Below are 20,773 nucleotides of genomic sequence, written 5' to 3' on the forward strand. Positions count from 1 at the left end.
AAGTGCTAGAAGGTAGCATCAGCATCTCCGCATTTGGACAATTAGCATCCGATCTGGCACCCATTCGAAGCAACCTGCACGGAGAGTAATATACTATATGTAGGATACATAGCTGAATTTGTCTGTATCGGGTACAAGAGGTAGTCTCCCTAGCGCTGTCTAACATATAACTCCAATCTTTGTCAGTTACAGGACCCAAATCTGTCTCCCATCCTTGGCGTAGTCCCTCTAAGTTATCAGTGGTAAGGAGGATTTTAGCATAGTGTATAGAAATGGTTTTGGTGGAGCCCACCTGTCTAAGGAGTGAGCGGAGAGGATCTAGACCGAAGACGAGAGGAGTGCTGCCAAATTGTGTCACCAATGCCTGTCGGAGCTGAAGGTAAGTATAGAATAGGCAATTTGGAAGAGGGAAGTCCAATTGTAACTGAGCAAATGATTTGGTACTGCCAAGGGCGGTTATCCCCGTGGTTCACCATTGAGGGAATTGTTTTAGTTTACATAGTTTAGGAATTTAGGATTAGAATTAGCCCATAACAGGGTGCAGGATCTATTCTCACAGTCTCTAATGTCCCCTTTAATGTATTTCATATCAGCAAGGCCTGTCTAACTAATGCTGGGACTTTTCTCGTGACTCAGGTACCCAATAGTGCTTGTATGGGTGTTCTATCAAATTCTGTCCATCTTCTCAAGAGATTTAACAGGTCAGCTGTAGGGAAGTCTCCCAACCACTCTCGCAGATGCGCCATTTGAGTAGCAAAGTAATAAGCCCTAAAATGTGGAAGGACTAGACCTCCACTTGTACAGGAACGACAGAGGGAGGTCAGTTTAATTCTTCCCCACCTCTCCCCCCAGACCAGAGAGGATAGATACCTGTTAATTTGGGAGAAAAGTCGTTTCAGAAGATAGGTAGGAGAATGCTGTAATGGATATATGAATGTGGGTTGAAGGACCATTTTAATTAGATTTACTCTACCAGATACAGATAGAGGAAGTGTCTTCCAAGTAGAAATCTTGGCCCTAAGATAATTGGTTACCGGGTCTATATTTAAAGATATATAGTCAGTAACTGAATTTGTAATCCAGATCCCCAAATATTTAAATTTAAGAGTTCTTTGCAACTGGAGGGTCTCCTCAGTAATCGATCGAAGATTTTTATTTATTTGATTTTTATTTATTTTTATTTCTATGGGGGCATGCTAAAAGAGTGGATGTAATATGCTCTTCCAGTAACCACCTTCCTTGTTGGGCATCACCTGAACAGATTTTTGTCCTGCCCAATCACATCGTTACTTAAAAAATGACTGTATATCAAGTTCAACCTTTCAACCTCAAAAACAATTCCCTGGATAAAACTTGATTCAAGTCGGAAATGTAGGTATAAAGTGCCTATTTTACTTGTTTAATAAGAGTCAGCAACTTATTTGCATTTCCGCCCTTATTCAAATCCAAACGTTTCTTAATGTACGGTTTGATATGAAAAGGGGAGGAAATACCAGAGCGTAATTTCGCTGTAAGCGTAGACAGAAAAACAGGCAGAGGTAATTAGCAGTTCAACTATTACTTTAAAATAACCAACTAAATAAATAACATACATAATTGTGCACATACGCTACTTGTCAGAAAACAAATCTTCAATGCACACAGCTTTTCTGTGCTACCTACCGAGACTCATGCGTGAAAGGTAGCAAACAAAGACAAACTTATCACATACCTAACAACAAATAAACAGTGCTGCAATCATCCAATCAGAATTGGAGAGGTAATCCATGTTGGACACCCCTACCATCTGGCATTTACATCTGGTGCTAAAGACACGGCTAAAAACATGTGTAAAGACAGCATTTGAATTAGCCGCATCTGCGTGAACACGCCCTTACTGTGTTATTCCGCCACCTCCGTTCCGGTTGTAAAGATCTGTAGTAGTACGAAGTCATAAGTGTCAGATGTGTCTGGATATGAATTCCGTGCAATTGCATACATTTGGTTTCTGAGCATGTGCACTGCAAACTCATGCAAGATAGGCTACGCACACAATGTTTTACATGTATAGATCTGTATATTCAGTTTTGTTCTTTCTTACATTTGTCTACAGTGTCTGCCAATATTTGGGGAAGGCAGGCCCCCTCAGCTGTGAGCTCCATTGCATCTGCACCCTGTATCTATGGTAGCTATGCCCTTTTTGTGCACGTGTTTTAATCAGTTTCACAGCTCTTACAGTTAAGAACCCTTTCCGAAGCTGGAAATGAAGGGGTCTATTTATTAAAACATGTTGATAGGTGAATGTCTATGTCATCCCCATCACCATAAGCTACTCAGCAGTACTGAACTGGAGCTGCCAGTCTGACGGATTTGCACATGCTTCTAGCTAGCTCACACATGCGCCGTAGCCCAGCTTGAGCTTTCAGTTCCACGAATTACAAAAAAACATAATAAAAATGAAACTGTAAATAATGCTTTGCTTTGGAAGACTTTTGTCAGAGAGACCCACGGAATCCTGGACTCGGAGACTACCAAGCACTGACAGTGGTGACCCCTTGATGTATAAGGCCCTATCTCTGCCGAAAATACCTTTTTACAGAGCAATTTTACAATACACATGATGTGTATGATAAAATATGCAAAATTGACTTGAACTGTGAAAAGATGATTTCAACTTTACAACACTGACCCATCTCATAACTTTTTGGAGCGACTGGTGTAAAATAATCTGAACCAGTCACTCTCCGAAAATCACTTATTGATCCCCTGATCCACTACTCTATTTTTTACTTCCACCACATTGCATTGAACTGCTGGACTTAAGTGATCTGTAGTCATTCACAAATCTAAAGATAAGTACTCTTTATTAATTACTTAGAGACCTTTTTGCAGCCTTTGACACAGAATACCAGTCTTGTCCACTCTCTAGGATTCTAAAACGCTACCCTCTACCCTGGTTTTCCTCCTAACTTTTCAACTCTGATGTATTGTTCTCTCCTCTCCTACTTTCTGTTATAGTAATCCAAGATTCTGTCTAGGGCCATGCTATTCTTCATCTGCACATTTTCCTATGTCCATTTATTAAACCCATTTGCTTCAATTATAACTTCTATGCTGGTAACACTCAATTATTCCCCTGCTCACTCCTTCCTCACCATCATTTATCTCTAAATACATTCCCACCGTTTCAGCTTGGATGTCCCTGTGATACCCAGAATTATCCATCCAGAATTAGTCCTATTTCCTCCATCAAATTTTCTTATTGTCCCTTAATTTTCCATCACTGTTAACAAGTCTTTAATCTCACCTATACCTAGGGCTCACTGCTTAGGTACAAACTTTAACTCTTTAAACTTAATTTTCCCTTCAATTCACATATCCAATCTCTGACTAAATCTTGCCAATTTGATCTATACCAATTCATCTATATTCAATCCTGAAATAATGCTTTTAATGATGATGCTACAAAGCTATAAATACTGTATAATTCCAACTATGTAATTATTTGGAAGTGCACTATTGATTTCAAGCTGAAATGAGGGTTGAGCTCATTAAAAATCTAGGTCCAAAAAAGGCAAACGACTCCACAATAAAAACAATATAAACAACATAATATAGTTAACATGATTGCTAAAGCAGTGCTCATTATTTAATGTTTTAAGATATGAATTACATTGTTATTCATAGATGGCAACTTCTTTTCACTTTTAAGTTTCGAGAATCAAAACCAAACATCTCAAAGCGCTTGTCTGCCTCTATGCATTTTAGTTTTTACTGCGAGATCATCCTGGTTATTCTAAACCCAGTCTTCCCAAAAGGATATTTGTCCTTATGACAACCTCCCAACCCCCAAGCGTCAGATGGTTCTATACAATTCAGTTATTTACGCCGTCTGAGACAAGCATAATTTAAGTTATGATTGAGGTACATTGTCAGGAGGGTGTTGAAAAGACCCTGCTCCCTTGTGTATAGCTCTAGCTCACTCTTATTGTTATCATTTTTCCGCACAACATATGCAAGGAGTAGCCTTAATGCAAAAAATAAAAATAAATGCAATGCAACTTTCACTAAACATATTCTTTTTAGATATTATATTGATTGAAACGCATGTTAATTTAACGTCTTTTAAAAACAAAGTTGTATCTGGAAGGAGTTCAGAATATTTTGTCAGTTAATTAATTAGCTTAAATAGAGGGTTTTATTTCAAGCCTCAGAACCAAGACATTTTAATATTAGGTTTTAGGTTCTGTGTAACAAAATTAGTATGCAAAGAAACAAAAACAGTACACAACCTATAATAAAAAGAGCTGCATTATGTAAGTATTATTATTATTATTATTATTATTATTATTATCTGTAACACTATAAAATCTAACACATATACTTCTATTGTATATTAACTTGCCCTTCTCCTGGAAGGCCTGAATGTACAGCAATGCATTGTCAATGGCTATTGGCTTGTTTACCTGTTTAGAAAGTCTGGGTTCATCCTCAATATATTTCTGTTCTTTTGGCATAAGTGAAGCCAGACTGGCTTTTACCTGCACATAATAATACATGTTAGTAAAAAGACAACTTGTACAAATGATCAGTTTTCCATCCTAATTGTAAACTGTGACCGGCACATGCCCCCTGATTAAAAATTCACAAAAGCAAACGGTATAAAGGACATAAATGTATAATACCAAGGGAGGGTAACTTGCATGCATACTTAACAGGAGCAGTGTCACTGGTAGTAACAACAGCTGCATAGTAATATGCGGGGAGGGTACGCCATGCTGGGGATGTATTGTTTCCTTCACTTGCGTAGAGGTTAAAATAAAATGAACGATAACACTCGTATACTTTATAGATCTGGAACAAAAGCTTGCAGGAAACTGAGTTCTTTAGCAGCATGAAATAAAGCAAAGTTAAGACTTACAGCATTAAAAATCACATCTATTTCAAGATAGATGACCCCCTTTGTTGGCCCTGTCAGCTGCTTGTTTTTCAAGACGTAGGCTTTCTGTTCACCATTTTGAATCTGTGGGAAGAAAGACATGACAGCCGTCTGTCTCGCGGTCTCTGCTGAATACACTACCCCGTCCACCTTTGACCCCCAGCTGCTGAAACTGACAGGGAGCCCAAAACAACTGTGGCAATTCTGACAAGTACCTGTTCATTACCAGCACCGAGCCTGTCAGGAAAAATTAACTACCGTGGGATTCAACATGGTCGTGGACCGAGGGTGTTAAATTTTATTTATTTTTTCTTTTTGTCTGTGTGTGCGTGTGTGTATGTGTGTGCGTGTGTGTGTGTGACATTTCATATCTCGGTTGAGAATTGACTGACATTGAACAGAGAATTTTTTTTTTCCTCGTGGGTTGAGAGAAACATTGAGATGTATGGCAGGTGGATGAGACTTACAGACAGCAAGGGTATAGCAACTTTGCCCAGAAAGTCAGCACTTCGGTCTCGATCTTCATCATAAACTGTCAATTCAAGGACTGAATGGATATCATTGACATTGCTTTATGGAGAGAGCATAGGGAGAGGAAAATAATGCAGTATTAATTATGTGGCCCATACTAAAATAAGTAAATAAACAGTTTGTCAGTCACAACATTCATTTCATGGATATTACTGTCTTTTTCTTAATAATAAAGAGAAGTTTCACACCTGCAGTTCATTTGTAATTTATTTTATATTATATTATCATTTATTGGCCCGTCATCTGTCTACAGCCTTCCACTAAATATATTGCTTTCAGTTGTGGCTTCAGTGTTTGTTTTCACTGTTGTTTATTTGCGTTGCCCTTGGATATGACACAAATCTACTTTATAGATACTATTGTATTCATTGTGCACAGATCTGACCTAGGTCATATATTCAAGGGCAACAAAATAAAACTACTCTAAAAAAAAAAGATTATATAAGTGTTTTGTGAAATATATAGAAGCCACAAAAATAAAGCAAAGTGTTTACTAAAAGGTCTAGGAAGGTATTTATCAATAACCAAACTCAAGCACTAAGAAGAGGGAGAATAGAGAGTGTGTATATATATATATATATATATACATATATATATATATATATATATATATATATATATATATATATATATATATATATATATGTATGTATATATATATATATATATATATATATATATATATATATATATATATATTACAGGGCTATGTATCTCATGAACTATTGACTATGATGTCATGAACTGGTTGACAACTTTACAACTTTTGTAAATCAACTGTCATGTACAGAAGGAATGTTTGTGTAATAAGCTGTATTTTAAAAGGGCAAAAAAACTCCCCAAAATATACTCAGACAAAACAGTATTTATGAGAGATGTGCTCTAATAATATAAAAACATGTATACAAGACAAAAATAGAACCAGCAAAAACAACAATATTTTTATATATATATATATATATATATATATATATATATATATATATATATATATATATATATATATGGAGGCACAGTACTTCATAAACACTACGAACCAGGAGAAATCATATCCATTCCAGCAATAATCATTATAAATAATACACATGACTACAAATACAAATAATGACATTTCACAGACCTTCCAGCAACACTCATTCTAAATTGTTTAGTACAGAACAAGGATTATTGCTAGATTTCATGTAATTTGTCTTGTGTTAATTATCATAATGAATAAGTAAACAGAGTATTTGCCTTCTACTAACTATATATCCTGTACATAGCACCATAATACCATATATACACATAACTCTGCCCATGTTCTTACCTTTCCTCTGAGAACCTCTCAGTGTGTGCCACTCCACTACCCTACATAGCCTGTGGGCTACGGTGGTTCAAGAAAAAGATATCACTTTTCTTTGCATAATATCTGCACTCCCATCATATGCTTGCACATGGAAAATGCGCCCATGTGCAGATTGTTGCGCTCACATTTGCCTGAAGAGGCAACAGAGGGATGACCAGGGGCTAATAACTGTAATCTGCATACAGTAAGCCCATGTTTACGTAAGTGTGGTATAGTTAGATATGGACGTATTTAAAGAGGCGTCTCTCTTGCGGGTATGGAGGTCTGGTGCTAAGATTCGCCATGATGTTGATGAACTCATCATGCTGCTTCTGTTTGGCTGATTGTGTATTGCTTCCATCAGCTGATCGTACTTAATTCATTAGCATTGTGGCTGCCTATCCACATTACTTATCTGTCATTTCCATTTGAACTACTGCAGGAAAGAATATTGACATTGGCTTTTTAAAGGGTTGAAACAATGGATGTGGAGGTGTGTGCATTGATTCACATTTTAGAAGGAAAGTGCTAGTTTCGCAACCTTCAAGACACTATTAACTCTTGTGTGTATGACACTTCATTTACATCACTATATTATGTACAAACAGGGTAATGCCAGTGTAGCATTTACTACTAAGACTGTATTGTTATGCATAAGTATATGTTGGGAAACGACTCATCATATACATATAGATATGCTCTTTTTGCATACATCTGTTTATTGCGCATGTTTGGTGTACAAAGCTGTCCAACTCTAAATGAGGCTCTATGTTTATTGATACACGCACAAAAAAAGAACACAATGTTTTCAGGGAACGGTCTCCTGATAAGTGGGGCCACATCAAAAATGTTCTTTTCTGTGATTACATCAATAAACATACATGAGGGAGATAATCCCTAATTGATACCTAAGAAAAAAAAAATCATGGATACCATAGCTAAGCTGAGACAGATTTTATACTAAATCGAATACGGTGGGCAAAATGTTAGCAAATAAGTTTTGTAATTAGCCGTTCCGCTGCCATATACTTTCCATTATTTGTCCTGGTCCTGAGTGCTGGAGAGACTATTCTCACCTATATTGATAACACCTTCTCTAGGTACTATGACTCTTCCATACATGAACTATCTCCAGACAATATGTTTCTTCAGTCCATCTAGTTTACACAGCTATCCCTGGATACAAAGGCCTCTTAAAACTGAAATATTATGGCACATCAAATCATTACTCTTAGCTAGGGCTCCTGGCCCTATTGGCATTCCAAACACCTGTTTAAAATGTAAGGATATATATATATATATATATATATATATATATATATATATATATATATATACATATATAAAAAAGGATATCAACAAGACTGCACCAACATACATCTCACTTGTATCAAAATATCTCCCAACTCAACAACTCCGTTCTGCACAAGATCTGAGCCTCTCATCCACTCTCATTACATCCTCCCATTCCCGGTTACAGGACTTTTTCGGGACTGCACCCGCATTGTGGAATGCCCTTCCTCATACAATAAGACTTTCCTCTGGTCCACAAGCCTTCAAGTGTTCTCTGAAAACCCACCTCTTCATGTAAGCTTATATTATTCCTTAACCACCCTCATAACCCCACTAGGTTACCAATAACCACCCTTTACCCAAATCACACAAGACAACAACCCTCTGACCTCAGACTAACTTTGCTGTGTGACTGGATCACATAGCATACAAATCACTTTTTACCTCTGCAATCTGGCTGGATCAATATGCAATATGTTGATTTGACCTATAGATTGTAAGCTTGCGAGTAGGGCCCTCTTACCTCTTTGTCTGTTTTACCCAGTATTGTTTATTACTGTTTTTGACACTAATTATAAAGCTCTCCGGAATTTGCTGGTGCTATATAAATAAATGTTGAATATGATGACGATAGGACCTAATTTACAATTATGAGCAAAACAAAAAAAAGGAGCAAACTTGCTCCTGGACAAACCATGCTGCAATGTAAGGGGTGCAAAGGGAAAAATTAATTATGCTTTTGCATGTAGCACAAAAGTATTGGACATCTTTATTTTTCCACTGCAATTTGACGATCCTGAAAGAACCAATAAGGTGTCAGAGTTATTGGACTCTTTCCTGAGTTACGTTTATGCTTCTATCTTCCTGCTATTTGTATTTCTACAAATAAGGCTGTCAAGAATTGAGGGCAAAATATGGCAGCCTTTACTCCAGCCAAAGTTAGCACAGAACCCCCTGGAAGAAGGTTTGGCTTCGCTGCAAGGAGCCCGCAGATTGCAGCCCTCTATCCTGCCCTTTGGCGAGATGTACTGGTAACAACTGGTGACAAAGCTAGGAATCAGTATGCAGCAGAACACTCAAACAAGCTAGTGTTAGATACATGAACTGTCGGTGAAACATCCAATCAGAACCAGGAGGGAAGTCTGAACAAACTTGGAACAGGAACTAGAGAAGCAGCGGAGAAACATGGAGTCAAAACCAAAAGGGAAGTTCAATGCCAAGCTGGAGTAAGAACCAGAAAACACTGGAGACTGTCAGTGCACAGAGCCAGGTTTAAATGCACAAGGCTTGGTTGAATTGCCCACCTGACTGCAAGTTTTGAAAAATAGTGGATCCAAGCATCCACTGCTAGAAGCAGAGATGGTGAGAAGAGAGGACCCCAGGGCCGGAAGTAAAGCACAGGCACTGGAGCATGCAACAAAATGAATTTCTTAGCTTCTGCACTTAGGACCAGCACCCTTACTCTCTATGACCTCCCTCCAATGCACTACTCTCTAATTCTCCTCAAAAAGAAGCTCTCTCTATGCGGTATTCCCCTCTAAGTAACCCTTCAGAAGTTATGTAGCTTCCATGGAGGTTACAATGGTAGGGGGGATTGGGCTATTCCATGGATGTGGAGGAATGGTTCTCCTTGTTTGCCTACACTGGGTCTGTGTCCAGCTGTTCTAACCATATAGAGGCATACATATTATGACAAAATGTCTGAGAGGTGTATCTGTAGTAATGTGAAATAATATGCCACGTATTCAGATCTGACTACATCTCCAACTCTGAATACGGCACCCAGAAAGATCCGCACTCCCAAGGCAAAGGGATTAGTTTGTATTATAATATTCCCTTTCTACACCAGATATTGTGGAGAAGAACCCTTCCAGACAGAGGAGTTATTAAGTCCTGGCCACAAGCTGCATCAGCTGGACCAATGCAGAACTCCATTGCTAGGCTGTAGGCTTTTTCTTTATGCCACAACACAGCAGACAGTGCAGCTAAGCATCCCTCCTATACTAGATTGGGTCTTATATATTTATATCAGGATCACTCGGAGGGGAGGTAATAATAGTTGGCCAGTATGCAGCACACTGAACATTGCAGGTTAATAAGAGGCTTTTTGCAGGATTTTCATAGCTCATTGTTTCTACAGCTTCCCAAATGTATGCAGGATGGGTGGGTTTGGGGCATGATGCATATTGCTGATATTTATCATTTATTACAGTGCTGTTATTTATTAACTAAACAACCATTGCAATAAGAGATGTAGATGTGTGAACAGCAGAGAGATGTTAAAGCAGGTTAAACCCACAGGGCAGTAAGTGTACACCTAAGACTTATGAAGCCTGTGGCCCAGATTATATCCACCAATGTGTGAGTGACACTTACCTGTCCACGTGCCTAAGATGCTCCACTTTTTCTCCCCCAAAATCTGTACCTTCCAGATCACATGCATGGCACGGCATACACCCAAATGGTTCATGCTTTATCACTGGACACAGGCCCGCATGTTCAGACACATGTCCTCAATGTCACTATGACCTTGGAATAAGCTAATCTGCCCTTTGACCAGTGCCTGTGAAACAGGTTCTAAACGTTAGTTGTCTGCAATCCTTTACCTGCATACTGAATTACTGTGTACCGACCTGCCTTTGTTTGCTTGTGACCCAGATCCTCTGCCTTGTTAGTCTGCTTTGTATTGTGGTGCTTGTTCTTGAGCTTGGATCGCATTTGGGTTTCGACTTGAGTTGACAGCACTAACTTTGACTTGGCAGATGTGCAGGGGGCTTGTTATAGAGCGGTATGAATAAAGAATAGGCGGATATAGAAAGAGTGGAAATAAGATTTTATATATATAATTGTTGGCACGTAGGCACGTCTATAGTTTCAATGGTGGTTGTTTATACACTAAAGTGTTGTGAGGATCACTTTTCTATTGGAGTTAACCACCATTGTGGAGGATCACTTCTAGATTGGCTAATAAGTGTACTTTATATAAAGACGTTCTTATGGCACTTTTAGTGTGTTTGTATATTATGTTACAATATTACACTATTGTTCTTTTTTCATTGTACTATTATATATGGATATGTGGAGCTCAATGAAGGTTGTTCAAGATTCATGATTTACAGGATTCACAGATAAGCTGTTTGATTTTTCTTTATATGGTATGCATTTTATACACGTGTGTGACAGAGCACTAATTATCATCATCGTCATCACCATTTATTTATATAGCGCGACTGATTCCGCAGCACTGTATTATTACTATGTATTATTATTATTGCACTAGAGGCACCTTATTCCTTTTTCTTTCCTTTTGGTCAAATACAATAAAGTTGTTATATGGATCCCTTCCCACTATTTCTGATCATCCAGTGTATAGAATTTAAAAAATAGACACTCTGATTAAGATTGTTAGTAAAATTATTTCCCTGGCAAACTGAACCACATAGTCCTAAACTGGTGGGACCACAGAAAGGGGGGACCACATGTAAGAGTCCCATGGGACTGCAGACAAACACCCCCTCTGTCACCTCAAACGCCAGAGTACAATGCGCCACTATGAAACAACAATATGTATCATACATAAATGTACAGGGACACATATATGTTTGACATACATTAGTATATCTGGAGGTATAAAGCAGTGATCTACTATGGAAATCTTTACATTTCATTCCCCCTCACGCGTTTCTCTCTTTTTATTAAGAGAAAACAACAACAAAAATTTTGGACTTTGTGCACATAGATTGAGGCATAGCATAGCCAAGCAAATTCCTGTTCTCTTCTGGTAGCTAAAAGCCGATGAAAACTTATTTTACAGCATGAGTAATGGAAATATTTCATCTCGGCTTGTTTATATGTGTGAATATTTGATTTTCAAAACCTCAGGTTGGCTAAAAATAACAACCACTCTCGTTGACAGCAAATAATAAGTAAGCAAAATCATATTAGAAGCTTCCTGTTAGAGGTTGTAAATCTGAATTATTCTTATGACTCATTTAATACAGCTAAATAAGGTAGCTGCGGAATGCTTCTGACGAGTTCTCTCCTGGAGTTAATCTTAAAATCTTATACCTTTAAAATAAACACTACGCTACATAAACAAATAACGGAATAAGGCAGAATTTACACACATTTGCTGAGCTTTTGAAAGTTTAATAGAGGTGATATAAAATATAATGCACATAGGGCTTGCTTAATAATATGTTATTGCTAAACATTTTCATCATACCAACTTCTGCATTATGGCGCGTCTGCAGCAATCAAGGAAAGTAAGATTCAAGGATATTTTCTTTTCTCACTTAAATGCCAGTTTCGCATGCATTGCAAGCCTCACAACACTACAGGAAAGGTTGCAGTGACATTGTTTCAGTACCTCTGAGAAGTCATCAAAAATTCCATCCAGCAAATATAAGAAAAATGGAAATTAATAAAAATTGTAGGTGAAAGCAGCATTACAACTGAAATGGCAAACTTGGACATATTATATAGAAATGATTGACATTGTCCACAGTACTATTTATGTCTATTTGTTACCATACTGTGCCCTGGATGTTTGCCTGTCTCTGAGAAATGATGGTGTCAATCATGTCACTAGCTTGGTTTCACTATATACAGATGGTGCAAATTTGTGGGATATGGCACGTGATGGCGTGGATAGAATGTGCCCTGCCCACACAAGGTTGGTGTATGTAGAGTGTCCCTGAATAGGCCTAGGACATTGTGTGACTAGAGCCACAGTTGATCCTGCAGAAGAGTGAATTTTTTATGCTTTGTCCTGTGATCAACATGAGTCTGTCGATTATTAAGGCTATCCAGTAGAAACAATGAAAATAAAGAGGCTATATGGATCCTGTTGGTAGGCCTGAGCATAGAGTGATGGCACCTCTGTCCAGTTTGGTCATCCATGTAAATTACTAAAATGGACAAATCCTGGGTGAGCATTTGGATCACATAAGGCCGACTATCGTCCCACAGCACGAGCCTGATCTTATAAATAGATGGGCTTTAAAGAGGAACGAGTAGAGTATTTTGTTAGAGTTTTCTTTCAGTGTTGTGTAATGAGTCTCAGGGACATCCCCGGGGGCTGGTTGGCAAATTTTAATTGTAAACACTCAGCTCAGCAGCCTATTGTGCAAATAGCCCAAAGACGCAGCTCATGGTAGCCCACTATGGAACCAGTCTGGGGGGCAGATGTCCCCCTGTCCCCCAGCCAGCCTCTTGACATCACACAAGATAAATTGTTATTCTTTTATCCTACTGTTGCTTTTCTTAAAATTTATTGCACCTAAATGTGCCTAAAAGATTCTCATTAAAATGGTTTTGCAGCAATAAGAATAACATACTCTCGTTCTTTACATTTCTAATAGTACGGTTATCGTTCATAAGGTATATGGTTATTTAGGTCAGACATAGGTCTCCACAGGCTTTCCAGCTAAAAGTTCCAGCCGTCCATGCCAGCCTTTGGCTTTGGAGGGCTACTAGTTGTCTAAGCCTAATTTAGGTGGCCAACAGCATGCTTATAAAATCATATAACTATTGATACTACAGTAGTTTTACTTCTATTTATTTTTTATTACTTTTATTGTACATGTTCAAAAACTAGTCGGTCAACGCAAGGCCGGCACAGTGAATTACACTAGCTCGGCAGGCATAATTTGTGGCTATCTCCTGAACACACGTAAAAGACCACATTGAGTCTTATTTTCTAAAAGATTTCTTCCATTCAGACAAGATGCTTTTGAAAGCTGTGCCTAAGGTGACACAGTTCAGGGCGAGTAAGAGTAGCAACAGATTTTCTCTTTGTTTGTTTCAAGTTCATCATTAGGGCTCCTGCACTGAACAAGAGAAAGCAGAGTTTAGATCTATTGTTCCCCTCCCCCCAATAAATGACACATCTTCAAAAGCAGGAGATGGCTAAATCCACAGGTTACTTTTGAAAGTAAGAATATACATAATTTCACTATTTAGCCTTGAACAAACACAGAACTGATTTTCCCCAAAAAGTTTATTTACTGACTATAAACAGCATGAATCCTATAGATCAGTTATGTCAACTGCTGATCAAGTTTTAATAGTGAGCTATGTAAAATGACCGTTGAAGAGTTATATCTTTGTTTCTTCTTTGTAGAAACTAGACAAGGGGTACGCTCAATGCAAGTTACTCTCAGGCTCATTTTCAAGCAATGTTCATCCTTTTGTTAAAAGGACCGCAACATATAGCATCACTAGCAGATATAACAAACGTCCGTGGGTACACATAGGCCCCTGTTTATGTGTCCATTATCCATTGTTTGGATGTACTTGAGTATGTCTACAAATGTTGATGGAAATTCACACTGTATGATGCATTCTTCAATATTATGCGCACAGCATTTTCTAATGAGCTGCAGATTTCGAAAGATTGAACATATGACCAGTGGAATGTACTGGTCACTGGTATCATAGATAACCTTTAAACAGAGCCGTAAGAATGTAAGTTCATGTCTAATGAACAGGCTCATCTATAGCCAGATTCTGTTGAGCGGAGCGGTGTCTGCCTCAATGGCACCACTTATTGGAAGGTGAGTGGTCAATGCGTGCTTGAGAAAGATACTTTTATACTCTTTTGACCAATGGGTATCTCATATTATACAAAGCACATCTTTTTCAGTGGGGAATGATTCTTCCTATTAAATTATAAAAACCCAGCCAATATTTTACAAGAGTTCAAACTGTATCCAGTTTTCTTTGACAGCAGAACAGTATAAAACATTATGGGGAAATACAAGAGCAGCCCAGAGGTACATATATGTTGGTGCTTGTTATGTGGTCATTAACCGTTGTTTTGAGATGCAGACAGTACAACTGTGTCTGCATCTGAGGGTGAGAAGATGCACTGTCCAAACATAGTGGTCATGGAGCAAGTGGTGGATAGAAACGATCTAGGGCTCTGGGCTGTACTTTACTTATGCCAAGGGCCCCAAACATGAGTCTCAACTACATTACAAAAATATATCATGTGGCAATCCAAGTGGAGGATAGAAATAAGTAGTGTTCTGTAGACATGAGACCAGAGTGGTATGTAAAGAAATAATAATAATAATAATATATATATATATATATATATATATATATATATATATACACACACATGCACATATTGGGCCTGGCTCATCCATGCCGTATCTTGTGTGAAACAACGCAGCGCATGCTCAGAAACAAACTGAATGCCAATGAATATAGTTACATGCAATTCATGTCTGAATGCAAATGATGCTAACAACTGTCTACGACTTGAGGGGCGGAACAAGGGAAGGAAGGGGCGGAGGGAATGAACGCAGGCAATGTACAGTGATTGCGTGCGAAGAGGATGCCAATGTATAAGTGGCAGATTCACATCCTGAGTTTCTCTTATGTACGTGTTTTTTAGCTGTATCATTTGCACCAGCTAAAGGGCAGGTGTAAGTACTGACTGACAGTGATGACTACACGTATATGAGCCACTAGATAGCACACAACGGGCCTCAGTCATTAAGGCAAAATAGGAGTAAATGTTCTCTGGGACAAACCATGTTTCAATGCAAGGGGTGAAAATTAGTTTATTATTTTGCAGATAAGTTAAATACTGGCTGTTTTTTTATCTAACACACAAATACTTAATAACTTTATTATTACACTGAAATTTAATGTTGATCTAGGACATGCCCCATCCCAACTATAAATCTGTCCCCACATTTTAAATTTACCTCCCCCTCCAATGCAACATGGTTTTGCCCAGGTGCAAATGATACTCCTTTTGTATGCTTTGCTCTCCTTAATGACTCAGGTCCAACATGTGTATGTAAGTAAGAGCAACTATAAAAAAAAATCCTGTATGTATATAAAGTATTAAGAACATCCTGATTTATATATTTAATGTAAAAAAAAGCTTTTTTAAAACACATTTTTATTAATGATTATAATATTATGACTTTTTAGTTTCTTTTATGATAAAGCCGAAGAGGCTTCAGCAGAATCCCATAGAAAATGACAGGTAACGCCATCCTGAGATGTCTATGTCTATGCAATACACCGCTTATGAAAGCTTGACTCAGTCCCCATAGTAATCTATGGGGACTGTGATGCTGAACGGTATTTGCCTAAACGGAGGAGATTTCACAGAAATCTCCTCCGATAGGCAGTGATTATATAGCAACTATACTTAAAAGATGCCGAAACTACTCTTTTCACTGTGCGAGCCAGCAAATATGCCTGAACATTGTGCATAGAAAATATTTGTTGCCATTCATTTACTATGCAGACATTGCAGGTTAGTAAATCCTACTTGCCAACTCTCCTGCAATATCCGGGTGACTCCCGCATTTCGCGAGAGTCTCCCGGACTCCCGGGAGAGTGTGGCAATCTCCCTGATCTGCCCACTTCCTAGTGAAGTGGGCAGAATTTTGTTCAAACGCCGCGATTCACCGTGAATCGTGGCGTTTGGCCCCGCCCCCTGCTGTAAAATGATTTGCGCCATTATGTCACGGGGGCGGTGCTAAAATGACGCGATTTGCGTAGCCCCGCCCCCTACATGCCCACCTCCCTCCCGCAGCTCCCGGAAGCCATCTGAAAAAAGTTGGCAAGTATGTAGTAAATTGAGATAGCGTACTACACAGGGCTAACATATAATAACATTCATGATTTACAGCATTTGGCAAATACATTGTCATGAAAAATATCCTCTAGAAACTTTTAAGTGTTTGATGTATAATATGCATAGAATTTTCTTCGAATTGTTAAGAACTTACAATGTAAACACTTTTTTCCATTCTGGGTTTAGGTTCTTGTACACAGTGTGAGTCATCAGTCTGTCATTGTTCAACTCAACTACACAGAATGGATCACTTTTACCTGCAGAGTGCGAGAGAGAAAGCAATTGGTGAGATAACTGGCATATTCCATTCACCATGACGAAATACAACACAGAGCACTATGCCATACAAGAAAAATCAACTGCATCAAGGCACAAAATGCAGATAATTAATGCAAAACGCACATAGCTATGCAAATGTTTTTTTTTTTCCTATTTTCAATGATATTTATAAAGTATTAGGTATATATGTAGTTAAATAAAACTCTGTAGGTAAAGATAAGCATAAAGTTATGCTTCATTTGAGCATTTGTTTAATATTCTCAAGTTACAAAAATAATAGGAAAAGGCCTTTAGGAACAATTTCAAAGAACTAAAAAAAATGTGTACATTATTTAAATGCTGAAAACTGGAAGAGCTAACATTGGGGTTCATGACATTTTCTGTTACTTTAAATTTCACATTGACTGGCTACAATCTGTGATAGTAAGATGGCGAATGAGAGTAAAACAAGACCTTACTTTGCTCATGCTAGTACATTACATCGCATGAGATGAGATGAAGGTTCCAGGAAAACCTGTTGATGTCCTAAGATCGTGGTCATCCAACAAACGCCTGAATCAGTGGTGTGATGAATTTTAAACCAATTGTAATAATTATACCGATGTATTTACTTGTGATGCAAAACTGGGTATAAAACATTGTGTGTTCTAGAGGGTGTGACTGCTCAGTTTGAGCCAACATGCAATTATGTATGATAGTAATGAAAAAGAAACTTGTTTTCATCTAATCCTTGTTCATAGTTTTTGAGCTTTTGATCAGTCTGCAATGACAAATCAACCAGGTACAAAGCGAAACACTTGGAAGAACAGAGCAGTGGCCTCGTCCAAGCAATGTAGCAATGTCGAGACCCTCTTACCTCTGAATCCCCCCTGCAGTGGCAGAATTTCCAAGACAGAATTATACTATACCTATATTATGAAGCTTTGGTATTCTGTACATTACATTTAAAATCCCTTTAAAAAAAATAGAAACTAATGTAAATGATGGGGTTATTCATATGAGCATATAGCCAGTGTAGAGCTGGAATGTGCTAACTTGGTAATCCAAATGGAATGTGATGTGGCCAATCTCGTCTGAATGCCGTGCGGACATCAGGATAATTAACCATGGTGCCTGAATGCCTCTGCTCTTCATATGAACACACATATGAAACACAGGTTTATCCCCAAAGGCTGACCTATAGTTTGCACCACTACTCATCTGATCATCACTGAGGTGTAGCCATCCGGGTCAATGATGCCTACACCCCAGTTCGTAAATGTTGTATTCCGTTTGGAACACTGTGTGAGCAAATTCTGACTAAATGCTCATCTGAACAATCCAGAAATTATTATCATGATGAAGTTTAACCGGCACTAGATCAACACAACAACCCATGTCCCGAAATGTAAACAGTCACAATGTACTGCCCACTGTACTGTAGACAACACATTTGTCCTGACTTGTGGGAGTTTTGAGGTATGTCCCGGTTCACTGTGGTGGTGATAACTGTTGGGAGCCATGCTGGTTCCAGATGAGTGTGGCAGTATAGAGATGAAATTACACTATTTTAACACAAAGTATTCAGCAGATAAAATATGGAAAATAGAATTTCATATAAATGTCTCCACAGTGAAGATAAAGCAGTGATGGATAGCTAGGATTGCAGTCAGTGCTCTGTTTTCCTTACGTATTACAGGGACACAAGTTATGAATATGTTTGGGTAGTACGGCCCAATGAAAGGTCACAAGGAGTAGTTTGGGATAATACCGGGAAATAGAAGGCTACACATATTTTCAGACAATATGGTGATTTCAATATCAGGAACATTTTCAATGTTCACTCTAAACAAAACAACTAATTGCCTTAATAAACTCCTAGTTTACTCTCAGCATGACATAATGTGATCATTTAGAATCAATGAGGAGCCGTTAAGTTAATGCTCTAGGGCTTGCTATGGTTCTGTCACACCTACCCAGAAGAACGCTCCTAACAATGAACTTAATGTAGACATGTGAAATGTGAATACAGAATAATCTATACAGGTGTAACAAAAACAAATCAATTTATAAGTTCCAGGACAGTAACCGAAAACACTGCTTCTTTAAATTCATGACACACAGAGGGAGTAAATTACTGAAACATAAAACTTTGAACATCTTAGCCTGTCAGGTATGAGAAAAAACAAATACATCTAGGTCATAATAAACACATAATTTGTAGTACAAGAGTGGTAAACAAGGTGTTATAGCAAAGAATACAAAAGGTAATACAAAAATGTATAGAACCCCATGGCCAGTCTATTGTTATGGAAATTATATATAAGGGCATAAGTAAACCTTTGATTGTGTGACCATTCAATATAAGATAGGTGATATTGAACTGCTGGAATTTTTTTTTTTTTGTGTTGTGGGAGGGGAGGGTTAGTGCATCTCTACCATATCTACCTACCTCAAGTGAGAAAAAGGTAAGGGGGGTACAGGGGTGAGAGTCGTAAGTCACGGAGTCTCTGTAACTTTGATAAAAATTGGTCCTTGGAGAGCTAAAGGAAGAGGAAGTTAAAGGAAGTGAAATTGAAGACTTCGTAAATTGGGGAGGTTATAATGTTCCTGGGGGGTTACTATCATGATGGTGGCGCCAAGAGTCCCAGATTTATGAAAATCTTCAACTGTCTACTGCTATGTTTTAATATATACAAGATTTCCTTATTTATTTGTACTTGCAGTAGAACTAGAAAGTCAAACTGCCATTGAGGCCCCCGATCAGTAACTCTTATTGCTCTGGATAGCTTTTGCCAGGCTGCTGTGTATCACTCAGCTGCCACTCTGATAGAATATTGTTAAATCGCGGCAAAAAATAATTTTTTTTATTGCTGCAACAAGCAGGGATAAAAAATAACACTTATTACTGCAATGACATGAATTTAGTTAAATTGTCTTCAAAATTACTTGAATGTGAATTCAAATGTCCACATGCAGCACAAAACCAAAACCCGTCCTGTCACCAAATATTGTGAAACATGCACTACTAAATGATAATTGAATCAAACATGCATTAAGTTTGTAGAACCTCTATGCTAATCAGGTAGATGAGGCCTGGAGAACATTTATCAGTCAGGGCAGTGATCAAAGTGGGGGTGAATACAGTGGTACGCCATACGGCCACTTCTCCTACTTCCTTCATTGTAAAACTGTCAAATTCTGCTCACTTACATTCCCATTACATTGTCCATACCGCCAGTTCTAAATGTCCACTTCGACCACTGAGTCAAGGAAAAACAGCATTTCTCCTGAACAATGTCTACAGATGTGGCAAAACAACTGTATTCTCCTGAAATAAGTGTCAAAACTATTATGCACCACAGGAAACCCTTTTATCCAGTGTGAATTTGTTCAGTATGCCATTTTCTCTACATTTCTATAAAAGGATTCCCTTATAGTACATGCACTATTACTTAGGAAGCGTTCAAGCATGACTTTCAATTTCCCCTGAATGGCAATGTGTGGATATACTGCGGGACACATATATAATTTGCTCTTTTGGGGCAAAGTGTCTGGGGTCTTCCGTAATTTTAAAACATTACCATTTTCTCCAAAACTGCTGGAGCTGAAACATCAATTATTAAAAGGGAAGATTGAAGTGCGCTGTCTTTAGTTAAATCTTTTTTGGGTAGTTTGAAATACTAGGTTTAGACAATAATAGCAACTTCTCTTTCCTCTCCGTGCAGCTCACCATCTGTTTGATTGGTAGAAGAGAAGTGGATCCTGCTGTGTTTATTGATTCCTCAATGGGTAATTTAAAAGTAAAGTGCAGCATTGCTTTGTATATCTGTAGGGGTGC

The 20,773-nt window shown here is 38.2% G+C and overlaps 1 protein-coding gene across 5 annotated transcripts in view; it reads right to left on the reverse strand.

Moving 5' to 3' along the window:
* Window positions 1-20,773, reverse strand: part of MCTP1 (multiple C2 and transmembrane domain containing 1) — a 663,759-nt gene that overhangs the window by 239,237 nt on the left and 403,749 nt on the right. For all 5 annotated transcript variants that reach the window (XM_075181055.1, XM_075181045.1, XM_075181079.1 and 2 more), the window contains 4 exons: window positions 16,829-16,931; window positions 5,386-5,488; window positions 4,901-5,002; window positions 4,446-4,520 (listed from right to left, as the gene is read on the reverse strand). In XM_075181055.1, the coding sequence (XP_075037156.1) occupies window positions 4,446-4,520; window positions 4,901-5,002; window positions 5,386-5,488; window positions 16,829-16,931 (383 nt within the window). The remainder of the gene's footprint in view (window positions 1-4,445; window positions 4,521-4,900; window positions 5,003-5,385; window positions 5,489-16,828; window positions 16,932-20,773) is intronic.

This window comes from Mixophyes fleayi, chromosome 1, assembly GCF_038048845.1.
Source record: "Mixophyes fleayi isolate aMixFle1 chromosome 1, aMixFle1.hap1, whole genome shotgun sequence".
NCBI lineage: Eukaryota > Metazoa > Chordata > Amphibia > Anura > Limnodynastidae > Mixophyes > Mixophyes fleayi.